Source organism: Globicephala melas, chromosome 8 (assembly GCF_963455315.2).
Source record: "Globicephala melas chromosome 8, mGloMel1.2, whole genome shotgun sequence".
Taxonomy (NCBI): Eukaryota; Metazoa; Chordata; class Mammalia; order Artiodactyla; family Delphinidae; genus Globicephala; species Globicephala melas.
The window spans coordinates 33,926,021-33,951,017 of NC_083321.1; the positions used below are offsets into that span (position 1 = coordinate 33,926,021).

The 24,997-nt window shown below is 37.8% G+C and overlaps 1 protein-coding gene across 1 annotated transcript in view; it reads right to left on the reverse strand.

Moving 5' to 3' along the window:
* Nucleotides 1-20,221: 20,221 nt before the first annotated feature.
* SLC17A6 (solute carrier family 17 member 6) overlaps nt 20,222-24,997 on the reverse strand; it is a 38,351-nt gene continuing 33,575 nt past the window's right edge. The window contains exons 9-12 of the mRNA XM_030864948.2: nt 24,177-24,309; nt 23,655-23,765; nt 23,061-23,188; nt 20,222-22,340 (exon numbers count right to left, since the gene is read on the reverse strand). Coding sequence (XP_030720808.1) covers nt 22,005-22,340; nt 23,061-23,188; nt 23,655-23,765; nt 24,177-24,309 — 708 coding nt within the window. The 3' untranslated portion in view covers nt 20,222-22,004. The remainder of the gene's footprint in view (nt 22,341-23,060; nt 23,189-23,654; nt 23,766-24,176; nt 24,310-24,997) is intronic.

The window sequence follows — 24,997 nt, forward strand, 5'->3', positions numbered from 1 at the left end:
ATTTAAACACCTTCCTATCATATGCCTAACATCCTGTTTTTCTCTCAAAACCTATCCTCAATCCTTTGCTTTTCATTCATATTTCATTTACTGATAAAACTTGAAATTCCATCTTAATTTATTTCAATATTCTTCCCTATGTCCTTGAATCCTCTGTCCTTGAATCCTCTTAATACTGGCACATCAAAGACTCCCAAAGCTGAGAATCTTGATGCATCACTGAATCTCCAAGTCATAGCATCATTTTATACCAATAACCCTCGTTTATTGAGTGCCTACTATATGCCAGGCTCTGCCCTAAATCCTTCATGCATTCTCTCACATTTAATCTTCACAACTGCTATCATGTAGATACTCTGACTATCCCTGCTTCATAGATGAAGTTTCTGAGACACCAAAGAGGTTTTCTTCTCAAGCTACACAACTTTTAAGCCGCTGAGATAGTAAAGGAGGTCTATTTAACATGAGAGACAGTGCACTTAAATTCTGTGTTGTCCTGTGGTCTTAAGAAGGTGTCCAATGCACAGTTGTTTAATATATAGATTCTAATACATAGAGAAATTCTAATACATAGAGAAATTTGTGGAAACTCTTAGCTAGAAAATGGTCTCTGTTCCAATAGGACCTGGATTTCTCTTCTTTATTTCAGTTGTTTTTGCAAACAAAAGAGACCAAGTACCTTGTAAATCAAAGGACTAATTGTGAAATTTTTCTTGATCACGATTTTATAGGCAGTATCATTCAGATCAACTGGGTTTGAAAAATGGCTGAAATTTAAACTGTCTTAATCAAAACTTTCTTTTAAATATATGCTCTGCTTTAGTATTTAAAGAGCACATATTGCTGTGGTTCTTATCAGAAGGTCACACCAAGATAAATTACAAGTGGAAGAGGGGAGAAATGGCAAGGGAAAAGAGTGGGGATTTGTGGCAGAAGGAAATAGCAGACCCAGCGGGAAGACATTTGGATCAATGGGGGACAGTCAGGGTTGATGAATGTAAGGAGGAAAGTAATCTAATTCTTATTACTGTCCATATTTATAGAACTGAAAAGGGCAGGTCCAAAGCATAGTCCCTCCAAGGAAGGTTTTCTTAGGGTCTAGGGAAAGATCCTGCCAGAAGAGTCTGAATCCTTCTCTAAGTCCTGTCACTTACTAGACAATGTCTTGCCTTGGGGGAATTGCATCTTACCAGGATGAGGGGCTTTGTATAAAGGCTGCAAATGCTGGTTAGCAGCAGTATTGGCATCAAGGTCTTTTCCTTGTTTTACCTGTTTTGGCTACCAAAAGGTATTTTGGGTATACCAAAAAGTATTTCTTTGTTTCTCTGAATCTCCTAGCTAATGACTTCTCTCTCAGACTCTTTAACCACTGTTACATCAGCTCCTGAGTCCCCCCAAAGTTCTGTTTACCTAATAAGTAACATGCCTAAAATTCATGACAAAAGTCAATATAGTCCGACAACTCCATTTATCAATGTATTATGAATATTTCCGTCACTTATCTAGGACTTTGAAAGTCATAAAATCCACCTAAGAACTTTTTTTAAAACAAGAAAGATAATTTTAACACAACTATATGCAATGAACTATAAATAATACACAGTGTAGATTTAATTTTAAATCATCTTCCTTCTCCACTACTTTTAGTTCTGGTTTTATCTGATTCTGTCTTGTTCTTTCCCTTCCCTGATTGACCAGGATCTTTCTCTGTGCATTTATTGCATAATGGTAGTTAACTCCTACTACCCATTCTTCCTTATTATTTTTTTAATAAGAGAAATTTTAGTTGTATATGTGGTCACCCAGATAAAGTCTACATTTTCCAGCCTCCCTTGCAGATATGTATGGCCATGTGATTAGGGTTTGGCCAATGGAATTTGTCAAGGCAATATGTTTAACTTCTGGAACATGCCTTTTCCTGCAGACTGTCCCGTGGAAGTGAAGGAGAGCCATCTGTGAACGCGCAGACAAGGCAATACCCTCAAGAGGGAAGAGCAACAGAATGAGTGGGTCTCGGTCCTCAATATGGTCAAAGTCACCCTACCAGCCTTGGACATGACTTCCTGCTCAGAGATGAGAGCAAAGTAAACTTTCATACTGTTCAAGCCATTATGTTTGGAGTCTTATTCTTACAACAAGCAAGCCTACATCCTAACAACTATATTGTGTTCTTGCCCCACACCATTTTTTTTTTTTTTTTTTTTTTGCGGTACGCGGGCCTCTCACTGTTGTGGCCTCTCCTGTTGCGGAGGACAGGCTCCGGACGTGCAGGCTCAGCGGCCATGGCTCACAGGCCCAGACACTCCGCGGCATGTGGGATCTTTCCGGACCGGGGCACGAACCCGTGTCCCCTGCATCGGCAGGCGGACTCTCAACCCCTGCGCCACCAGGGAAGCCCCCACACCATTTTTCATTGGATTGGTCACTCCATGTACCAGGATCTTTTACTATTAATCAAGCTCTTGGTTTGTAATTGTCCAAAGTTTGGGTTTTAGAGTTGCCACCAACCAAATTTAAATAAGAGTTTCTTCATTCCAATGTATCTACTGTAATATGTTTCATATGCAGGAAATAATCTTTCCTTGTTTTCATAGACATTCTGGAAGAGAAGCTTGCAGGTATGGAGGTTTCCTGAATGTGCAAATGGAGAATCTTTGGGGAATATATGTCTGTACCATCCCTGGTCTTTTAAACTCAATCCCTCTGCTCGTGCTCTGCATTCCAGATAGCGTACAAAATCAAACCAATAAAGAGGAGTGCAAAGTTTAACCAATTTCCCTACACCCTTCTGAAAACTTTGTTTACAGTATATAACATTAGTTCATTTTCATTAAAAATCATCTTAAATCCCAGAAAAAAAAATAACAAAATTGCCAATAAGTCTGGCATCGTTCATAGTATTTTGTATTAACCATTCATAGTATTTTTGGTGTATATCTTCCTGTTTTGTTTCTGTTATTTTTCAAAATAAATGTAATACCAATATAAATTTTTCATACTTAAAAGCTAACTAAACTCTATGTCATGTGTATTAGAGCATGTTAACTGCTATAACAAACAACTCCAGTTGCAGTGCTTAATGTAACAAAGGTGTATTTCTCATGTAACTAATAGCAGAATATGGTTCAGTTGGGACATTTACTCCATTTGGTCATTCAGAGACCCAGCTCCTTCCATCTAGTGGCTATGCCATCTTCTGGTGCTTCAGAAGTCCTACACGAAATTCTCTAGATCTGGCAGGGAGATAAGAGTTAAACTGAATGCATGGAGGATCTCATAGGATCATAGGAGATTTCAGGAGTCAGGTTTAAAAGTGGCACCCATGACTTCTGACTACATTCTATTGAGTGAAACTCAGACATTTAGGAACACTTAAATTCAAGAGTCTGGGGAATGCAGTTTAGCTGTGTGCTGAGGAAGAAAAGGTCACAGCTTTGATGAGCATCTCTTTTATCTCTACAACATAGTATTTTCCCATATGACTTAAATATTCTTTGAAAATGTGACTTTAAATGATTACATAGGTTTGCTTCCTGCTTATTCAGATACTCATATCCCTGGTTCTTGTATTGCTGACTGTGTATCTCAGCTTCCATTTCTGGTTTTAGAAGTGCCATTAAATTTCCATGTTGTCTTTCTATCCATTTCTTGATTCTGTTCTCTCTTCTTGCTTCAGCATCTCATCACAGTGTTCATGAAGAATTTTCTACTCCCAATTTGAGCCTGCAGAAACCTAATTAGCTCCAAAAGTTGATGTTCATTTGGAGAAATGGGAAGTAGGAGGAATATCTGGAATCTGTCAACCATTCACCTTTCTTTGTTTGTGAATAGCTCCCTATTTTATTTGGAGATACTATCCCCATCCACTGCTGTCAGATCATGAACTTCAAATGGAACTGACTCTACCCATAAGTCCAGGGATAGAATTCAAACCCATGTCTGGTTGATTAGAACATCATATTCTCTTCTTCAAAGTAGTTATTTCAGAGAAAGGAGAGTGTGTGTAAGAAAGTCTGAAACTCAAGAGGAAAGTAGACAGATTCTTAATTTCAACATTTTAACTATTGGATACATGATTTCCAGATTTCTGAAATCTGTATGCCAATGGATTTTTAAGTTTTTTGTAAACCAGCACATTCCAATTTGGATTGGGTGTCTGCCTCTTTTAATAAAGAGGCCCAACTGATAATAAATATGGAGACATGGGGAGTAGTTAAGGTTTTATCAGTTCAAGGAGTTACGACTCCAGGAAAAGAAAATAAAGTGACATCTAGTAAATAGCAGAACACGTTAAAAAATGAAAAAAATTAAAAACATTCTTTCTTTTTTTTTTTTTTTTTTGCAGTACATGGGCCTCTCACTGTCGTGGCCCCTCCTGTTGGGAAGCACAGGCTCCGGACGCGCAGGCTCAGCGGCCATGGCTCACGGGCCCAGCCGCTCCGCGGCATGTGGGATCTTCCTGGACCGGGGCACGAACCCGTGACCTCTGCATTGGCAGGCGGACTCCCAACCACTGCGCCACCAGGGAAACCCTAAAAGCATTCTTATTGAGCAACTCAGTAAACTGAAAGAGTAAAGCAAAAGAGGAAGAGAGTATTAGAACAAGTCCATCGTATAGCAGATAAAGTTTCAAAGCTGGTTCAGTAATTAATTCCAAGAATATCGAGCATCTGTTGTGGAATCCTTTTAAGCTCAGCTAGGTAAGCTTCACTAGTTAAAACACAGGTATATTTCTAAAGTGTAACGTCCACATAATCTCTCTATTTTTGTAAGATTAGGCTTCATATCTCAAGTTGCCAAAAAAAATTGTTTAATAGGGTGTTCCAGCTCAACCTGAACAGAAATTGAGTGTGGACTTGGCCAGAGGTCAGCTACCAAATGCCTAGGGAAAAGGCAGTGATTCCTCAGAGAAAGACATGGAAAAGAAAAATGGATTCTCCATTGTCATTGTCTCAGTGCTTAGATGTCTTCCTGGGTCATGGATTTAGGAAGCGTTTTCCTTCTGCAGGGGTTGTTAGATGAAGGGAAACATGTGACAGTTTACAGTTAAAATCTGGCTGATATTATCCCTTAGGTTGTTTAAACCTTGATGGAGAAATTGTCACAACAGTTACCTTCCTATAACACGAGGTGGGAGTTTAACTATAATATAACTATACCTTTGTGGTAGGCCATTTCTTGGTTCTTGGAAAACCATGCAAATGGGTTATTTACTTATGCAAGTACTTTTTAGAGATTATAATCAAAAATAGAGGTGTCTCAGAAGCTGTGGAATTGAGGCGATGAACCGTTTGATGTGAATGTTTGTTGATGTTGGACAGAGTTGCATCTCTGAATCCTGTGTTTCATTCAGAGAAGATCTAATTTCCAAGTATGGATTTGGAGTAGTGTGACTCCAAAATATCTCATGGATTTATATGCGCTTCCTTTGGACTACTTTTTCACAAAAGAAGAACATTTATTAACATCACTGACAATTTCCATGTTTCAAAATCTAAGCATTAATTTCTGTCCTCCTTTAAGTTACTCTCAGCAGCATTTGACACTGTGGTAACCCCTTCCTTTTTGAATTACTCTTCTCTTCTGAATTATGCATCAACTAGAAGACCTTGTATTGCAAGTTACTAAAGCTATAAAATCTGACTCAAAAAATAAAAGGGATTTATTGGCTTATACAAGTACAAAACATTCAGAGATAGCATAGGATAGATTCAGGTAGAGTTTGGTCCAGGCTCTGACTCCATTTATACACAGTTCTTTCACCTCTACCTCTCTCCAAGAGTCAGCTTCATCCACAGGTGTGCTTTTTATGGTTATAGATACTTCCAGACACATCTAGGATTAAGAGCTCCCTCACTTACAACCAGGAAGAAAAGTCAGCTTTTAACTATGAAAAAATTAAGATATCTGTTTCATATTGACTAGAACAGACTAGAATGGAATCCTGTAGTCAAGATAATGTCATGCACTACTTGACTTAAACCAGGGCAACAAACCCAATTAGGTACTGAGTCAAGGGGGATGAGATTATCCCTACGTATTCACTTGGAACACATTTTATGGGGTGGAGTCAATCTCCCCCAAATTTCGTGGCTGCCACACCATGAAGGGATGAAATTGATGACCATTAGTCAAGGTTAGTCAAATACAACTTTGGTAAGATAGTCTCTTCTTTTTCCACATGTTTCCTTCTTATTGTCCATTACTGGCTCCCCTCCCCTACCCAAGCTGTAAATATTGCACAATCCAGAGCTTGGTCCTGGACCTCCTTCTCTTTTCTGTACTGTTTCCCTGGCTGATCTCACTTTCTCCCATAACTTTATTATCTATTGGTTAGTGACTCTCAGATTTATATCTCTAGCCCTGACTTCACCTTGAGCTTTAGACTCATTTATCCAACTTTTTATACAACGTCTACAGTTGAATGTTGAATAGGTATCTCATATTTAGGATGACCAATATAGAATTATTCATCTCCCTACTCTAAACTTTCTTTTATCTACCATATTAACCTGAGTTAACTAATAACACCACCAACTATCCAAAGGGCAGAAATTCTAGAGGTCATTACTGACTCCTCTTTTTTCCTCACTTCAACATCTAATCCACCAGGAAACCTGTCAGCTTTCCCTTCAGCATATCTTGCAACTCTAACAGTTTCTTACCTTTTCTATGGCTACCTTCCTAGTCCAAGCCCCATTGTCTGTCAACTAGACACTAAAGTAACCTAACTGGTCTCTTGCTTTCATTCATGCTTCCCCTACAAGTTATCCTCTACAAGGGAACCTCAGATCTTATTCTGAAATTTAAGTCAAATCATGTCACTACTCACTTAAAACTTTATAGTGAGTTTCCCATAGCACAAGAAAATACATACAGGTATTGTTTCCCCATCTACTTCTCCAGCTACATTTCATCCCATGGCCCACATTTTCACTGGGCCCCAAAAGCATTGGTCAAACTCATTCCCATGATGGAAAGGACACTTGCCCTTTCTTCTGCCTGAAGTACTCTTCCTCCAGATATTTGCATGACTGACTGTTTCTTACTTCCAGGGCCAAGATCAAATATTATTCCCCATAGTGAACATGGCTGGCACTTACCCATTGCTATGCCAGTGCACCCATTCTCAACTGTTGGGTATATTGCTCATTAATAGCTCACAGCTGACACCTTTTACAAAGAACTGCCCTCAGTCCCCTAGTCTAAGAGGTTGTGCGCCCCTCACCAAGGGGCAGACTGAAGTCAATGACTGACTGATGTCAGCCCTCTTGATTCAAGATGGTACCAGTTGTGGTGCAGTTCATGTTCTAGAGCTCCTGGTGGGACCAGGATTATGGGACCTACAGCTGAGACCACATCCCTGATTTGCTTTCTTTTCCTACTCTCTTTTTTCCCTAATTCCCCTTCTCCTCAGAGTATACTTTCAACAAATCACTCAGGAATCCCCATCGCAGGCTTTACTTCTAAAAACCTTAAGATTCCTCCTCAGAGGCTTTCTTGACAGCTGGATCTAAAGTAGAAATCCACCTTCCCACCATTCTTCTCTATCTCACTACCCTGTTTAATTTTTGCCCTAACACATACCATTCTGAAATTATCTTTTTAATTTATTTACCTAGAAAAATCTGTCTCCTAGACATGTAATAAACTCCATGACATACATACATATCTTTGGAACAATACCTGCCGATCGATGTGTGGCCACGTAGTCTATATTTGTTGGATAAATGGAATTCAGGCTTTAGACTTAGATAAGGAGGGAAATGCTTTCTCTCTCTGGACTTTGATCTCTTGAGCCTGGCCTCTGATGTGGGTAGATGTTTTTGAGCACAGTTGCAGGTAAAGGAAAAATGTGGTCTCTGCCACAGGAAGATAGGCTAAGAGGAAGGCAGGGAGGTATCCCTAGATATTGCCAGCAAATCAGGCCTGCAATGAGTGTGGGGTATCCTAAGAGATGCCTGAGGAGTTTCCAAGCCTCCAAAATTGTTAGCCCAGAAACTTCCAAGTTGGAACCTGCGGGCCAAATTGTCCTGGAGAGATTTTGTAAGGTAACATAGATTGTTAAGCTGCCGATATGTTTGCCAACGTTAAAAAAAAAATTGTGAGATGTCACATAGATTTTCAGTCTCTTGGAAAAAAAGTGGCATTGTTCCTACATGGCCACAGTCTACTGGAACTGAGGAGTTGCTGCCCCCTTTCGGCTGGGCATGAGTTTTCCCTACCATCATATCCACACTAGCCTTCCTTTTTCTTTTGCATAATATGCTTTGTACCTACTGAGTTTCTAATCCCGGTAGTGATCAGTTGAAAATCTCTGTATTGAAAACTTCATCTATAATCCTGGATCCTTTCTTTAATAATTCTTTGTAAAATCTTCAGTTTGTCTTGATGTGTGCTGTGAATGACTATAGGGAAGATTGGAGTGGTAAAAAGGAGCTTGTAGAACCATCTCATAACTTGGTGCAAGGCATAGCCTGCACAAAGGGGCCAGGCTGAGGGAGCCATCGAGGGCTGAAACCCAGCTAGAATCCTGTGTGCCAGGCAATATACCCTGACATCAGTTCACCTGAACTGGGAGGAACAATGTCCCTTTCAAATCTTATCTGCTCTTTTGTAATTCATTAGTCACAGACAGGCCATATGTAGAAGCTATGTCTGTGGGAGAACCATACCCCCTCAGGTCAGCATGGTGGTAGCAGGAAGAGTCCCTGATGAAACTTCCAGCAGTAGCACTGTCAGTGACCAGTGGGTGAATCAGTTCCCTGGTATCGAATACAGCAGAGGCCCCGTCAGCCACTCAGATGCTTATGCCAGCCCAAGGGAAGCTCCCCCAAAAGAAAGTTGGACATTGAGACAGGAGGGAACTTCAGGTTTAACTGTTATGTGACCTCATTAGACCCCAGAAGCAGAATGACCTAGAAGAATACTTCTAGGTTTTATTTGATTTTCAGGCAACTATTCAGTTTCATATACTCTGCATATCTCACATTGAGATATACACAGTTGTTGATTCTTAAAGAAATACTTACACCAAATAAATGCTCTACCTCGTGCAGTGACTGCTGTTGCCATTATATTGAATGGCTTTGCTGAATTTTCTGAGTGACATTAAGCATAGTGTAAGACACAAACTGCCAAATGGAAGAAACCAGTCTCTTGAGTGATTGAGAAACCAGTCACACAGCCAGGTACACTTGTTTCATGCCCTTGTCTTCAGCGCTCATTTTCTTTCTTGCCCTTTGATCTAGGACTTCTACCATCTGATCCTTGAGGGGATCGACAACATGTCTTGTCAGATGGACTCCTTGTCAGCAGAATGGCCGTGCAGTGTCTCTGTGATGTTTTCCTTGCTGTCCAGAATGCGTGTTCACTCTCCCATTTCTGGACATGTTAGCGGTAAGATGAGATGGTCACATTCCTGCATGTCTTAGAGAAAATGCTGGGAAACCAATGCCCACAATAAGCCAAGTGTAGCAACATTTTGCAAGAGTCTTATTACCCACAGTAAAGAGGAGTAATGGAGAGAGAATATAAAAAATAGCCGCTTCGTTATCACTAACTGAACAAGCTCTGAAAAATGGAGAGCCTGGTAGGCTCTCTTAAGACCAGAGGGAGGTTGTGATAGGTTGAATTCATATGTAGAATTCCTGACCTCCAGTACCTCAGAATGTGACCTTATTTGGAAATAGAGCCATTGCTGAGGTAACTAGTTGAGTTAAGATGAGGTCATACTGGGTTAGGGTGGGTCCCCAATCCAATGTGACCAGTACCTTTAGAAAACGAATTCCACGTGAAGAGACAGACATGCACACAGGGAGAAGAATGCCATGTGAAGATTGGAGTTATGCTGCCAAGGAAATACCCAAAACTAGGAGAGAGGCCTGGAACAACCATCATTCCATAATGCCTTCAGGAAGAACATGGGCCTGTTGATTTCAGGAACACCTTGATTTCAGACTTCTGACCTCCAGAACACTGAGACAATAAACTTCTGTTGTTCTGAGCCATCCAGTTTGTGGTACTTCATTACAACAGCCTGAAGAAACTTGTACAGAGGTATTCTGAGCTTCCCTCCTCTCAATTCTGTATTTATTAGGTGGGAGGCATAGTTTTTGGTAACATGGGAATATATGAAAAGAAAATAAGACATGATTCCTACTTTCAGTGAGTTCTCTGGGGAACACTAATTTAGGCACAAATAACGAGACAATGATAAATAAGGGCTACATGGAAATAAAAGTAACTTGTTGTCAGTGAGCAGAGGAACGCATGATGTACTAGACCGATTCCCTTCCTTCTCAGTGCTCCCTTTCTCCTCACCCCACACAGGGCTCCCATGCAGTCACATGGCTTCTCCTGCCTACCCTTGCCTGAGGTCTCCCTACCAAACCTACCCTTCCTAGAGAGCAACTCTTCCCAATTACCACCCCTCTTGTGAGTTATTTCACTTGGGTCTCTGATCTAAGAATGAGTACTGTGGTGTATCTGAATTAGCACTAGTCCTGGGTTTTAACCCCACATTGGACAAATCAAATATTCTCTCTGAGTCTTGATTTTTTTTTTATTATTTGGAAAAAAAAGGGGGAATAATGATCCTTCTCCATTCTGCCTCAGATCAAATAAGAGACAATGTCTAGAGGAACTTTGAAAACATATAATAGACCATAAAATATTCATAGTTATTAGTGGCCTAATATATTGGCATCCAGTTTATATTTCACTTTTACTGGGAGCCTCTGGGAGAGTATCACCTTCAACTAAATGGAAGAACTTGAAAACACTGTATTTGTTTGACACCTTATAAAGATTTACAAAACATGCAAATCAAATCATCTCACTCAACTTTTACCATAGTTGGGTGAAATATGCATTGTTATTCCCATTTGCAAATGAGCATACTGAGCTCAGAAAAATGAAGTGGTTTGCTTATATATGATTAGAGGTGTTAAGTGGAGGCAAGTCCAATGCTCGTATCATTGCACTTGGCAACACCTAGTGAGGGGGATATTTTGGATCACCCAGCCCTTTCTATGTTTTTTTTAAAATAAATCCCAATACAGGCAACCATAATGTCCATCGTTACTGACGAAAAAGTGTGATTTTGACCTTGAAAGCCCTCGTGATACATTAAGTTTTCATAGAGGTTTCTAGACACATCACGAATAATTATGCTCTGTCAAGGAAAAAGGAAGAAATACAAGGGGGAAATAAAGCACAAAAAATGATGGGGATATGGCCAAAGTTTAATGTGAATCTACCATTACGGCTATTGTTCCCTTGGTTGAATGCATCAATTTCCTTGAGGAAAGAGATTAACCTGGGGATACTTCTGGAATAAATATGCCCCTTGACATGAGAGAGAAAACAAAGTCAAAATTGAGATACTTTTTCTTCTTCTTGTGTATAAACCTTGAGTTTCATACTGAATTTTGAAAATGAAGGAAGTATTATCTCATAAATATTGTGCATGGTTCTATCTGTCTAGAGTTGTAGAAGCCAGGGACAAGTGGATCACGCTGCCTTGGAATCATTATTCAAGGTGTGGAAAGCATGAATTGTGTATTCGTTAATATATTTGCATTATCCACATCTTGCTCTGGGGTTTGAGTTGTGAGTGGGTAGATATGGAAATAAATATGCCAAGCTTTTGTCTTGACATCTGTAAATACACCATGGTCCCCAGGGTGTGCCACCCCCCCACCCCACCATGTCTTCCTTGACACTCTTGTCCAGAACCTGCTTCCAGTCTCTTCCCACTCCTGTGCAACATTCTACCAGACAGATCTTATCACTCAGTCCCCACTTAAAATTCCTTCAACTATAAGAAAACATCTGAACACCTTAGCCTGGCATCTATGGCACTGCGCAACTAGCTTAATCGTCCTATCTAGCTTCATATCTGCTCCTAAGCTCACTTGATAGTCCAACCACACTCACTCCTCCAGACACATTATGGTAGATGCACCTGCATGATCTGCTAATGATGGGGTCTCTGCCTCTATGCCTGTTCTCCATTTATAAGGTAGACAAATATCTATTCCACTTTCAAATTCTAGTTCTATGTCTTCTTTCTTTCTCTGTCTTCCTTTCTGGAAAGAAGAATTAATTTAATGAGGATAATACCCTTCTGCCTACCTGTATAATTTTCTGTGCATATCAAATATGACCATGCATTTTTCCATTCATTAACTATTAGTTGAGTTCTTAATCTATGTTAGACCTTGGATATAGTATAGAGAACAAAAGATATACTTCATAGTGTTTATGGTTTAGTGGGAGAAATATATGATGAAGTTATAAACAAACAAATGTCTAAGTGAAAATTGTGATAAATCATATTTAAGAGTACCCTGAAAACATTAAGTGGTATACTTATGTAAGGAATAATTGTGAAATCTGTTGATATGCAGGATTCGCTGCCCAAATGACAGATTCTATATACATGAAGTTATCTTTCATTTGCTCTGAAGACATTCTATATCTATTTCTATGTGTATCATTCTTCTCCTCTAAATGAAGCGTTTCTCAGAGCAGAGACCATGTTTAATTCCTTCTTGTATCCTCATAGTGCAATATATACTTGCACATAGCTTAATAGATGTTGAATGAGGTAACGAATAGGCAAACATTGTAGCTCTTGAAAAAAATGTTCTAGCATGCTAGATTTAAGCATTAGCTGATTAGCATTTCTATGTATTAGTTAAATCCCATATATCCTCATTAACATTTGGGGAATGCTAACACTAAATACTAAAATACTTGCCAAGATCTTTCCACATTGGGGTCTTTGCACATAGTGCTCTGTCAGGCTAACTCCTTCTCACCTCTGAGGTCTCACATTGTATGTCACATCTCTGAAGAAATTTTCCTCAACACATTGACTAGATCAAGTCCCCATTTGAAATCCTCAGAGCACCTATACTTCTATTTTATAGCATCTATCACAATTGTAATAGATATTTTTGTTCATTATTTTTACCATCTGTCACCCCACTGTATTAAGGGTTCTATGAAGGCAGGACCCATTTAATCATTTTCCCCACTGTATTCCTAGGACCAGCCATATAATACGTTATCAATAAATATTTATTGTTTGAAAAACTAACTTAATGAAAGAGTGGTTTTTATCTCAAGAGCACTGTTTTGAATCCCAAGATATAAGTCCAAGTTACCCCTCCGTCACTAACTAGTTGTGTAGACTTAAGCCTGTCTTTTCATTTTTCTACCTACAGCGTCCCCATCTATAGAAAGAAGGGGTTTGAGCATGTATTTCCATCCTTTCCAGTGCCAGGACTCCATAACACATTCCATTACACCAGTAAAAGCTGAGTGTGACCTGTTATGGAAACTTTGACTCATGTTTGTCATACAAGTATTTCAACTCACTGCAGGGTGTTTAGTTAATAAATGGTTTCATGAAATTCCCAAATCTCAAGTCAGAATGAAAGGAGCGTCTCAGTAAGAAGCCCACTAGGATGAAGGGAGCCTTCAATAGTGTCCAACCTGTTAGCTATTGAGATGGGTGGCTAATTTTTTTAAAAAGTCAATAGGAATGTAAGCAGAAAATATTTAGTCTTCTATTCAGCAGAATTCTGAGAACAGTTATATTTCATCAAGTTAACTTGAGGAACTCAGCTATTTGTCAGCAAGAATAAAGACAGAAAATTTCAGAGCTTCAGAGCTGGGAGGATCAAAAACCACTCAGGATAACCAATCCCTTTATTCTCCAGATGGGAAAGCCCAAGCCCAGAGGGCCAACATGGCTTGTCTTGGATTATATAAAGGGGCAGTGGCAGGTCTAGGGCATGAACCCCAATAATTTTGTTTTATCTGTGATCCCATTGCAACTGGAATTGAAAGTTAATGTGCCTTTAGACTAATGGCAATATACTAATTTCCACCCTGAATTCATAGTGATAGACATGCCCTTCCACCCACCAACACTCCTTTTTTTAAATCTTTGAGAAGCAGTCCAATAGACTATGATGAGATCTGTCAAGAACGATGGCTTTCATCTGTGACATTTATTCTCATGCACACTTTTGTTAGCTTTGTACAGAAGATCTTCATTTGGATTCATAAATCTGTTCATGAACACATATAATTCTACCTTTACCTTGACTTTATAAAATAAAAACATTCTCCCAAAACTGTTGTATTAAGTTCTGTGGCTTCAGAAAACTGTCAAATGCTCTTGAAGATCATGACAATATCTCCATTGGCAGCTCAGAGATTAAAAAAAAAAACAAAAAAAAACTGGAGAGAGATAAGACTTGTGTTCTCTGGGAAATATATCTTATCTGGTTTGCTTGTTTTTACACTTTAAAATATAGAAAAGTATCATGAAAAATATAATTAAAAGCCACATGTGAATTCTGAGAATAAACGAGTATTGATATTTTTCTCATATTTGCTTCAGATCTTCTTTGAAATTAAAAGATGACAATTTTGAAATTTATTTTATGCTTTTCCCAGGTCCATTCCCTTCCTTCCTTTCCAGATGCAATTGCTATGAATACTTTTTTTTTTAACATCTTTATTGGAGTATAATTGCTTTACAATGGTGTGTTAGTTTCTGCTTTATAACAAAGTGAATCAGTTATACATATACACATGTTCCCATATCTCTTCCCTCTTGCATCTCCCTCCCTCCCACCTGCTCTATCCCATCCCTCCAGGCGGTCACAAAGCACCGAGCTGATCTCCTTGTGCTATGCGGCTGCTTCCCACTAGCTATCTACCTTACGTTTGGTAGTGTATATATGTCCATGCCTCTCTCTCACTTTGTCACAGCTTACCCTTCCCCCTCCCTATATCCTCAAGTCCATTCTCTAGTAGGTCTGTGTCTTTATTCCTATCTTACCCCTAGGTTCTTCATGACATTTTTTTTCTTAAATTCCATATATATGTGTTAGCATTATGGTATTTGTCTTTCTCTTTCTGACTTACTTCACTCTGTATGACAGACTCTAGGTCTATCCACCTCATTACAAATAGCTCAATTTCATTTCTTTTTATGGCTGAGTAATATTCCATTGTATATATGTGCCACATCTCCTTTATCCATTCATCCGATGATGGACACTTAGGTTGTTTCCATCTCCGGGCTATTGTAAATAGAGCTGCAATGAACATTTTGGTACATGACTCTTTTTGAATTATGGTTTTCTCAGGGTATATGCCCAGTAGTGGGATTGCTGGGTCATATGGTAGTTCTATTTGTAGTTTTTTAAGGAACCTCCATACCATTCTCCATAGCGGCTGTACCAATTCACATTCCCACCAGCAGTGCAAGAGGGTTCCCTTTTCTCCACACCCTCTCCAGCATTTATTGTTTCTAGATTTTTTGATGATGACCATTCTGACTGGTGTGAGATGATATCTCATTGTAGTTTTGATTTGCATTTCTCTAATGATTAATGATGTTGAGCATTCTTTCATGTGTTTTTTGGCAGTCTGTATATCTTCTTTGGAGAAATGTCTATTTAGGTCTTCTGCCCATTTTTGGATTGGGGTTTTTGGTTTTTTGTTATTGAGCTGCATGAGCTGCTTATAACTTTTGGAGATTAATCCTTTGTCAGTTGCTTCATTTGCAAATATTTTCTCCCATTCTGAGGGTTGTCTTTTGGTCTTGTTTATGGTTTCCTTTGCTGTGCAAAAGCTTTGAAGTTTCATTAGGTCCCATTTGTTTATTTTTGTTTTTATTTCCATTTCTCTAGGAGGTGGGTCAAAAAGGATCTTGCTGTGATTTATGTCACAGAGTGTTCTGCCTATGCTTTCCTCTAAGAGTTTGATAGTTTCTGGCCTTACATTTAGGTCTTTAATCCATTTTGAGCTTATTTTTGTGTATGGTGTTAGGGAGTGATCTAATCTCATACTTTTACATGTAGCTGTCCAGTTTTCCCAGCACCACTTATTGAAGAGGCTGTCCTTTGCTATGAATACTTTTGTGTGTATCCTTCCAACCTATGTTTTTATCCTTTCATTATGCAGTATATACTTTCTTAAATTTGTATAAGTATATATTATATTTTACATAAGTCGCATCCAACAGTGTTTAATGTTCTGCACTTGTGTCACATAACTGATAACATACAAATTCAAAAAAAATAATTTAGAGAACAAACCTGAGTAATTTAGTTATGGTAAAAATAAAAATTTCTCTAAAGATAGTTTCCAAAATGGTCCATTTTGATGAATCTGACGAAGTTATACTGGAAGAGTTAATGTCTAGTGTTTACTTAGTGTAATGAGGAAGGGGAAAGGGAAAGGACATTTGTTAAACACTACGTGCAGCTTGCTGTGCTAAGAAGTTCTCTGTTATTTGATTTAGTTACAAAACCAGCTACTAATGAGGTGTTAGATTGTCATTTTACAAATTAAAAAATTGAGCGTCAGTAGACTTAAGTAACTTCCCAAAGTCACACACCTATTTAGAGGCAGTGTATGGTAGTGATGAAGAGTACAGGGTCTGGAGCCAGATGGCTTGTGTTCACTTTCTAACTTTACTCCATTAGTTGTATGACCTCAGATAAGTTACTTAACTTCCCTGTGCCAAAGTTCCCTCATTTATAAATGTGGTTGATAGTAGTATCTACCATCAAGTGTTATTGTGAACATTATGTGAATTAATACAAATAAAACCCTGAGAGTAGTATCTGGCATTTCATAAGCTATAAATAATTCCTATTATCATAATTTTTATACTTGATCCTTCATTCACATCCTCCTTCAAAATAAAATCAAAGGTAAGTAACACCTAAACAAACCAACAAACTGTAAAAGACGAAAACTAAATGAAAATGAGAAAGGGAGATAAAAGCAGCAATTGAGCCAAAAAGAGTGTCTCTAAGCTCCTTGAGAAGCAGACAAGGGAGCCATGGTGGATCCCAGGTCCTTTCCTATCTAATCGTTGACAGTGCTCTAATGCATCAGGAAAAGCATTCCTCAAACTCTTTTATATTTATCTAACGCATATTAAGTAAAGTAATAAAACATGTTCTCAAATGTGATTTAGCAAAACTGGAGGGGTTTCTTCATTTTGTTTGCTCTTGGTGAAAGCCAAGGGTTTCATTTCATAAAAGCTACTGAATTTGGACAAGAGACAGGGTAAGAGTCCAGATTATGCAGCTTTCAGGTGCCTGCTGCATTCAGGGGAAAGCTTGGAGAAGATTGAGCATTTGAAGGGACTGTATAGCATAGACCGATAACCTTCACAAATAAAGTGCTTTTGACAGCTGCTGAATGAAAATTCAGGTTTGAGGTCTTGCATGAGATGAAGATGGAGAGAAAAGAAAAACCCACTAGAATTAAATGTCAATAGCCCCTATTTGAGGTTAAAACTTAGGGAGGCAGCATGTAGATAAAGGGGAAAAAAATGAAAAGAGAAAATATATAGGTCCTTAAAAACCCAGGGGAGGAGCACAAACAGAAAGAAATTTAGAAAAGAAAAAAATGCACTTAGAAGTTCAGTCCATCCCTCTCCCCTCCTGCAGAGAGTCAGGCACTGGAGATGGTTGACACTGATTCCCACCCCAGCCCAACCCCACAGCCTAGGCTCCTTGCAGCACAGGCATCTCTGAGGCTGAGAAAAGTTTCCTCACCTGAAACTTTTAAAAAATGATGTAGGGAGTATATTGAATGCAGCCCACTTTAGGTCTTTGGGGGATTAAGAAAAATCCTTTCTCAGGAAAGTTAGCAAGTTTCTGGTGTCTAGACAGGAGCTTCGTCTCTCCGTCACATCTGTGTGGCCTGACTGGGCAGCTGGGGGTGTCGCCAATATCTCAAGAAGGGGACTGGACTTTAGGGTCCAGGAGAACAGGGGCTGTTTTCTCCCCCGTGTATCCCCCCTGATTGCACAGTGTAGCTGCTTAGTAGACATTTATTGAATGAATAACTAGTAAATGAATCTCAGAAAAGCCAATTGCCAGTAATACTCTCTGTAGACAAACACAGGAACAATAAACTACAAATAGTAACTTAAATATCCATTATGGTTATAGAAGTTAAAGGTATATGTATATGTGACGTCAGGTTTCCCCAAAACACCACGCAAGCAGAAAGATAAAGGGAAAAGGGTGCAAAAATGAAACGTTCACAACTAAGGTATTGCATAAATAGATTAAATATAGCCTATGTTATGTAATATATTAGACTATAGAACTCCAATAATCAAATAGGAAAATATGCATGCCACACTGTTAAATGAAAAAGGTAGTTGGCAACAGTAGATCAAGTATGACTTCAAATTTGTAAATCACAAAGTATATGAGAGTTTTCTGTGTATTTTTCATAGAAAATAACCTAAAAATTTTAGCAGTGTTTATCTCTGGATAGTAAGATTTTTGATTACCCTTATTTTCACTGTTCTTAATACTGTTCTTTCCTTAATGAAGATCCCCTCCCCCATCCTACATTTATAATCAGAAGATTAATAAAGTGATTTAAAAGTAAAAAATAAATTACTCTCTTGCTGTAGCCAGATAGCCTGTATTCTTGTTCTAATCCTGCCTGTGGAAACTAGGAAGTTAACTATACTGCTTAGACCGTTCCCTTACTTGGAGAATAGAAATACTAATATTGATATGGGGCCTTTCAATTTTACAAGGCAGATGTGTGGATGGAATGAGGGAATGCATGGGAAAGCATTTTGTAAATTGCAAAATACTAGATGCATACAACAGTACAGATGGGGGTGGGCATTGGGATAAGGGGGAAAATGAAAGGGAAAGTGACTTTGCATGATTGAGATCAGAGTAAATGAGTGTGGCCAGTGGTAAAATTTAGAGACATCATTAGAACAATTTTCTTATAGAAACTGTAAACTTTTGTATTATGGAACTGGAAAAATTCCAGAGTGTTAGATTAAGACATTTTCATTCCTGCCCTCAAGTTATGGAGAGATGGCTTGTGGGCCTCCTTAAAAATTAGGCGAGGCCTCTGGCTGTTGTTTCTTTATGCAGAGGATTACGGGAAGAGAAAATATATTCCCTCACCTCCCACTCTGAGGTTATGTGAGTGGTGGATATGGGGTAGTGGTTGAACCAATAAATATTCTTATTTAATTCCTTAAGTAAAAACCAGTCTAAAAAAATCAAAGTAAGAGCAAAAACACAGCTAATTATAACAACTTCTTTCCAAATCCATAATATCCTCTGTGTCCTCTTGATCAAGTCAGTTTCCCTTATTGACCTTCAGTGTTCTCATTTGTTAAATAAGGAGTGTCAACTAAATCGTCCTGTGAGTCCCGTTAAGTAATAAGTTCTATGAATCTCAGTTACCAATGTTATATAATGATGGTCTGCCCTTTCTACACATCTGTAAAATTGGAAATCAGGGCAAATGATCACCTTTCCAGTGACATAGACATTCCATTGGCTTCCCTGAGAAATCTTGCTCACTATTTGCTGGTTTGGCTGACACGTTATACTAAAATATCATGACTCAATTTTACCTTGGGAAAGTTATTGAAACTTTGTGAGCTTCAATTCCTTCATTTGTAATCTGGGAACAAAAAGAGTACCTACTTTGGAGGGTCCTTGTGGTGTTCCATAAGATACTCCACACAAAATGGTTAGGGCGGTTCCCGCACAAGGTATATGTACAGTCAAAATTAGGCAGTATTGGGGCTTCCCTGGTGGCGCAGTGGTTGAGAATCTACCTGCCAATGCAGAGGATATGGGTTTGAGCTCTGGTCTGGGAAGATCCCACATGCCGCGGAGCATCTAGGCCCGTGAGCCACAATTACTGAGCCTGCGCTCCGCAACAAGAGAGACCGCGATGGTGAGAGGCCCGCGCACCGCGATGAAGAGTGGCCTGCGCTTGCCGCAACTAGAGAAAGCCCTCGCACAGGAATGAAGACCCAACACAGCCATAAATAAACAAATAAAATTGGGTAGTATCATTGACCTGACAAGTGTTGAGTTTTTTCCTAATTTTTTTAAAGCTTAGCACAAGTTGTGAGAAGACAGGCATTGAAAGATAAGAGTTTGACTCAGAGACCTCCTATTTCTTGATGTAAAACTCTCTTTGTGGAACCACATCCCACACAATCTAAAGAATGCCATGTTCTTCCATTAAACCTCAAGTGGCTGAAAAGGCTGATGTTCTTGAGCCTGCATTTGATTTTGTTGGGACGTACACAAGCTAAACTATACAAAGCCAAGCTACAACAACATAAAATAAACCCAAATTAATGTACTGTTTTTTTGCAAAAGGATAAATAGAACATTTTATTAATACTTTTTTTTTTTGCTGCAGCAAAATGATAGTCCACATCTTTTCATTCAACACAACAGAAGCGATGATTACATTACATCACTTTGAGACGCAAAGCAAAAGATATTTTTATTATCTTAAGGTCAAGAATCGTTTGCATTTTTAAAACAAACTTTATGTTTTATATTTGCATTAGCAGGGCCTCCAGTCACTAGCACAATACAATGAACAGATCAAATATCCAGAATAGACAATTAAACACACCAATAGTATTTTAAGTTGAATTGGGAAATGCATCACTGTCATTTTAGAACATTATAAAGAGGTCTGATGTTAACTTTTTAAAGGAAAAAATTCATTCCAACCACCCAAACAGCTACCACAAGCAAAATGAAGATAATATACAGACAGGAAATTTTATTCATTGCACTTATTGCTCGGTACACAAATGTTACAATTCCTGTTGAGTTATATTAAGAAATGACAAGCAAAATGCCTCTGCCCCATCTAAAATTCTATGACTCTATGAAAGTAGAAATTGCAGTCCCCTAACCCAACATTAGGTGTATGCTATTTTTGGTTTTTTCTGAAGATTGTTTATTATGTATCTGTGTATGGATATGTATAAGATATACAGATATATAGATAGATATAATTTTAATATAATTTATTGTCCTATATATTTAAGACAAATATTTTAATGGGAATTTAAGTAATAAAATTGTCTACTTACAATATCTCTATTAAGTTTATCTTTTCATATTATATATAGCTCTGTGGCACAAGTTTTATCTATATTTAATTACTAAGGAAGAAGGATATCTATATCATTTCTATTTCTTTTGTTGTTAATATTGCATTTTAAGGGCTATATCTCCATAGTAAATTTCTTATTAGATTCTTTATGGTGTATGCATCTTTTCTTTTTCTAATGCCAGTTACAACCAGTACAAAGTTGTAATAAAAAATACATTGGAGTTTATTTTTAATATTTTTTGCAAAAAAGTGATATGCTACATGAAAAGTCAGATTTTATTGGAGTGTGAAGTGTTTTATACTGTTAGGTAAATGAATGGAAGAACATGAAGCATACCCCTCACTTTACAAGTTCCTTTTCACAGATATAAATGTTTGTGCCAAAGCATTTCATATAAAACACTGCAAGATATTCCTCTTGAGAATCAACAAAATATTCTACATTATGTAATAACAATAATTATTTAGTACACCTTGCTAGTTGCTAGCCCACAACATTCTTCTCTGCATGACAGATATCTCAACTCCATGATTTAAGTCAGTAAATGTCGCCAACATCTAATGCAGCCAACATGACAATTTCACTTTTTTTTAGCAGGATTTCTGCACAATATCTTGCCCTACAGTGTAACAAATACATAAGTGCATTTTGCATGATCAAGTAGCTTTGGCTTCCTAACCTTTGTAGGATGGGATGTGCCAACTGTTTTAGTTGTGCTTTATTAAATGGTGATGAGTTTTCGCTCATATGAATCCAATGATTAACTACTTGCTTCTACAGTTTTGACCAGTCAACCTTTAAATCACAAATGCAAGAATGGATGACTTGAATGGAAACGATGGAATTTCACAACTTCTATAGATTGCACTTGGTGGTAACTTCATGAGTTTGTTTTGATTTCATTTTTACAGCAAGACTTGCCTGGCTGATATGTTTACATGTTTACACCACATTTTTTTAAAAATTTTTGTGCAATCACAATTAATTTAATCACAAACACTAAAAATAAATCCAGCAATTAGCTTTGTTATGAATAATCACCTCGGTCCTTGTAAGTGTATGAGTCTTGTACGTCTTCTTGTACAAATTCCTCTTTCTTTTCCCAATCATTAGGCCAACCTCCGTTGGCTTGTGTTGTGGCACCGTAAGACTTGGTGGTACCATAATTTATATAATTTTGAGTAATGTCCCCTGTTTCTTCATCAAGCTCATCTTCATGGATAAATCCACATTTTTCTTCACTTGTTTCCTCAGGGTCTGCCCAGGGTTGCTTCTCTCCTGAGGCGAATATTGCATAAAATATAACTCCACCGTAGTGGACTAGGGCAGCGATCAGGAAGACATACTGCCACTCTTCACGTGACTGCAGTGACAAAAAGTGGCAGTGTGAGAACAAACTCCCCATGTTTGAAAAGCCTAACATCTCTGAATGTTCCACCATCAAGCTTTTCATAAAATGCTATCTTCAGGGGAAACACCTGTTCTGATCACACAAAGCAAATAATGTGATAGAAATGCTCTATAATACTATGATTTTCATTCAAAAAATTAAAAAAAATTTTAATCTAAAGTTCTGAAATAGAACTCCAAATATATCTAAGGTCTGCTAATTTTTAAAATATTCATAACCTATCTTTTAATTTCCATTGAGTTACATATTTTTTCTCCCACTTCTTTTATTTCCTTTTGGTAAACCATAATTTAGAAGCTCTACCTATAAAGACAAATAGCTGATAACAATATTCTTCCATCAATTACTGCAGAGAAGTCTGAATTGATGTTTACAAATAAAGCTCAGAAGACTTCCACTTGTTTTTAATAATGAGCTAGGTTGTTGTTGTTTTGCCTCACCAGGGATATCAGAAATATTAAAAGGTGTTGAAAAGCATACACTTATTGGTTGAGGAAGAGGGTTCCTTCAGAGCTCTTAGAGATAAATTCTCTTCTGAACCTCAGTTACCTCCCCTACTCGGAGGTGTGGTGACTGGGTCACAAAGAGAATGCCAAAGAGAATATTTTAATGCTTTTCCCCAACCATGAGAGAGATATTCTACAAGTGAACATCTCTTTTGCTCTATCTTACCTTATTCTTTGTCATTGCACCAACAATAATAGGGCAAACCATTCCTGACAATGTGCCAACACCATTTGAAATGCCCATTAATATACTGGCATATCTTGGAGCAATATCCAAGTGGTTAACGTTGAAACCTGAAATACACACAGAAGATGAGGCTCAGAGAATCCCAAACTTCTAAGAAGTGGGTGACTATAGAGTATCCTCTACCACATTCACCACCCTCCTTAAAAGATACCAGGTTCATAGCATGTGCTTAATAACTACTTTTTGATAAGTTAGCTCAGGGGTATAATGAGAATGAAAGGAGGTATGATTTGTTATCCAATACTTAATATGTGATAGTCACTCCACAGAGAGGAGGAGATATTCACTTAAAAAAAAGAGTAAGGGTAAGCAGGGGAAAAGTGAGTAGTGAGTCGTAACATATCCAAATAATAATTTCTAAATGTTTTATTATTTTTATTTTCTAGTGGAAATATGTTGAGTAAACCTTCTCAACATTCAAAATGTTAAAGGGGAAAGTAGAATGTATAGACTTTTTATCACTAACAAAAATCAAAGTGTTACAAGTACATATTTTTTTAAAAAGTATCTTACCAGAGATAGCAAATCCACTGAATCCCACTGCAAGTACCAAGAACGAGATTGCTACCCCTCTAGTATGAGAATAACCAACAACCAGAAGCAGCGTTGCTTCCATGCCAAAACCTTCAGAAACAGACACGTGAAAATATTTCAGAAATTTATGTAAATTCTTCTGATGAGTCAAAACTGTTAAAAATGATCACACATCAATACTTGACCTAGCAAACCACTTCAGGGAGTCTATCTTAAAAAATAATAATAACAGTAATAATTTATGCACAGAGGTTACTGAAGGCTTCTTTGTGTTTTAATAAAAACAACCTTAAGTTTCAATGGTGGGAAAGGTAAAGTTAGTCATGCAATTATTTAAAACTAGGAGTTATGAAAATTTGAAGATGGGAGAATGATTATGAATGAACAGCGAGGGTGCAAATTTAACAGGATATTTGATACGCATGGAAAAAGTTGACTCACTCACATCAGTTGGAACTTCATGAAATAAACACATGCTCTTAACATCATTTATGTACTTACCACCACAATTCATGATCTTTCTTACTGTAGTAGTTGAAAGAATTTGCTTGCTTCTTAGAAAATCTGCAATCTGCCCTCCAATAGGCACAATAATTGTCATTACTAAGTGTGGAACAGCAGATAGCATGCCAACCTGATGAAAAACAGAAAGGGGAGAAATATACGTGACCATAAGTAATATGGGCAATTTAATAGTCTCATAAGCTCTTTATGGACAAGGAAGAAAAAAAATACTGTCTCTAAATGACCACTTACTTACTTAGTCCCAGAATAAGCAATAACTTCCACAGAATAAATGAGAAAAGCTAAGCAAATTTACTTTGATCCTTTTTTATCTTCTAGAAGATAATACGTTTTTTCTGAGTCAGTAAATTTTGAGTTTATGAGTAAACTATCCTGAATTTTATCACAGAGTGATTCACATTTATGTATCCTTTTTATAGTCTTAAATATGTTTGCAAAATCTCATCATTAGCATGAGAGCGGGAGAGAAAGAGAGACAGAGACAGAGTCAGAGAGAAGAGAAATACATTAGACAAACCTTGAAGAGACTATTTTAAAATTCATTTTAATTTATAATAAGGCTAAAACCCTAATTCCATTTTAAATATATATCTCTTATGAGTTTTATATTTAGTTTCTAAAGATTAAGAGCCCAGAAAAATGCAAATCAATTCTCAGTTTTAGGCATTTCCTTGTCAAATACCAATACTTGGTCACATTGTCATAGAGCGGTATATAGTTTCTGTACTAATTTCATACTAAATGGCCCAATCAAAAGCCTAACCTGCCAGCATCAATTAAACACACGTTCTGATCAA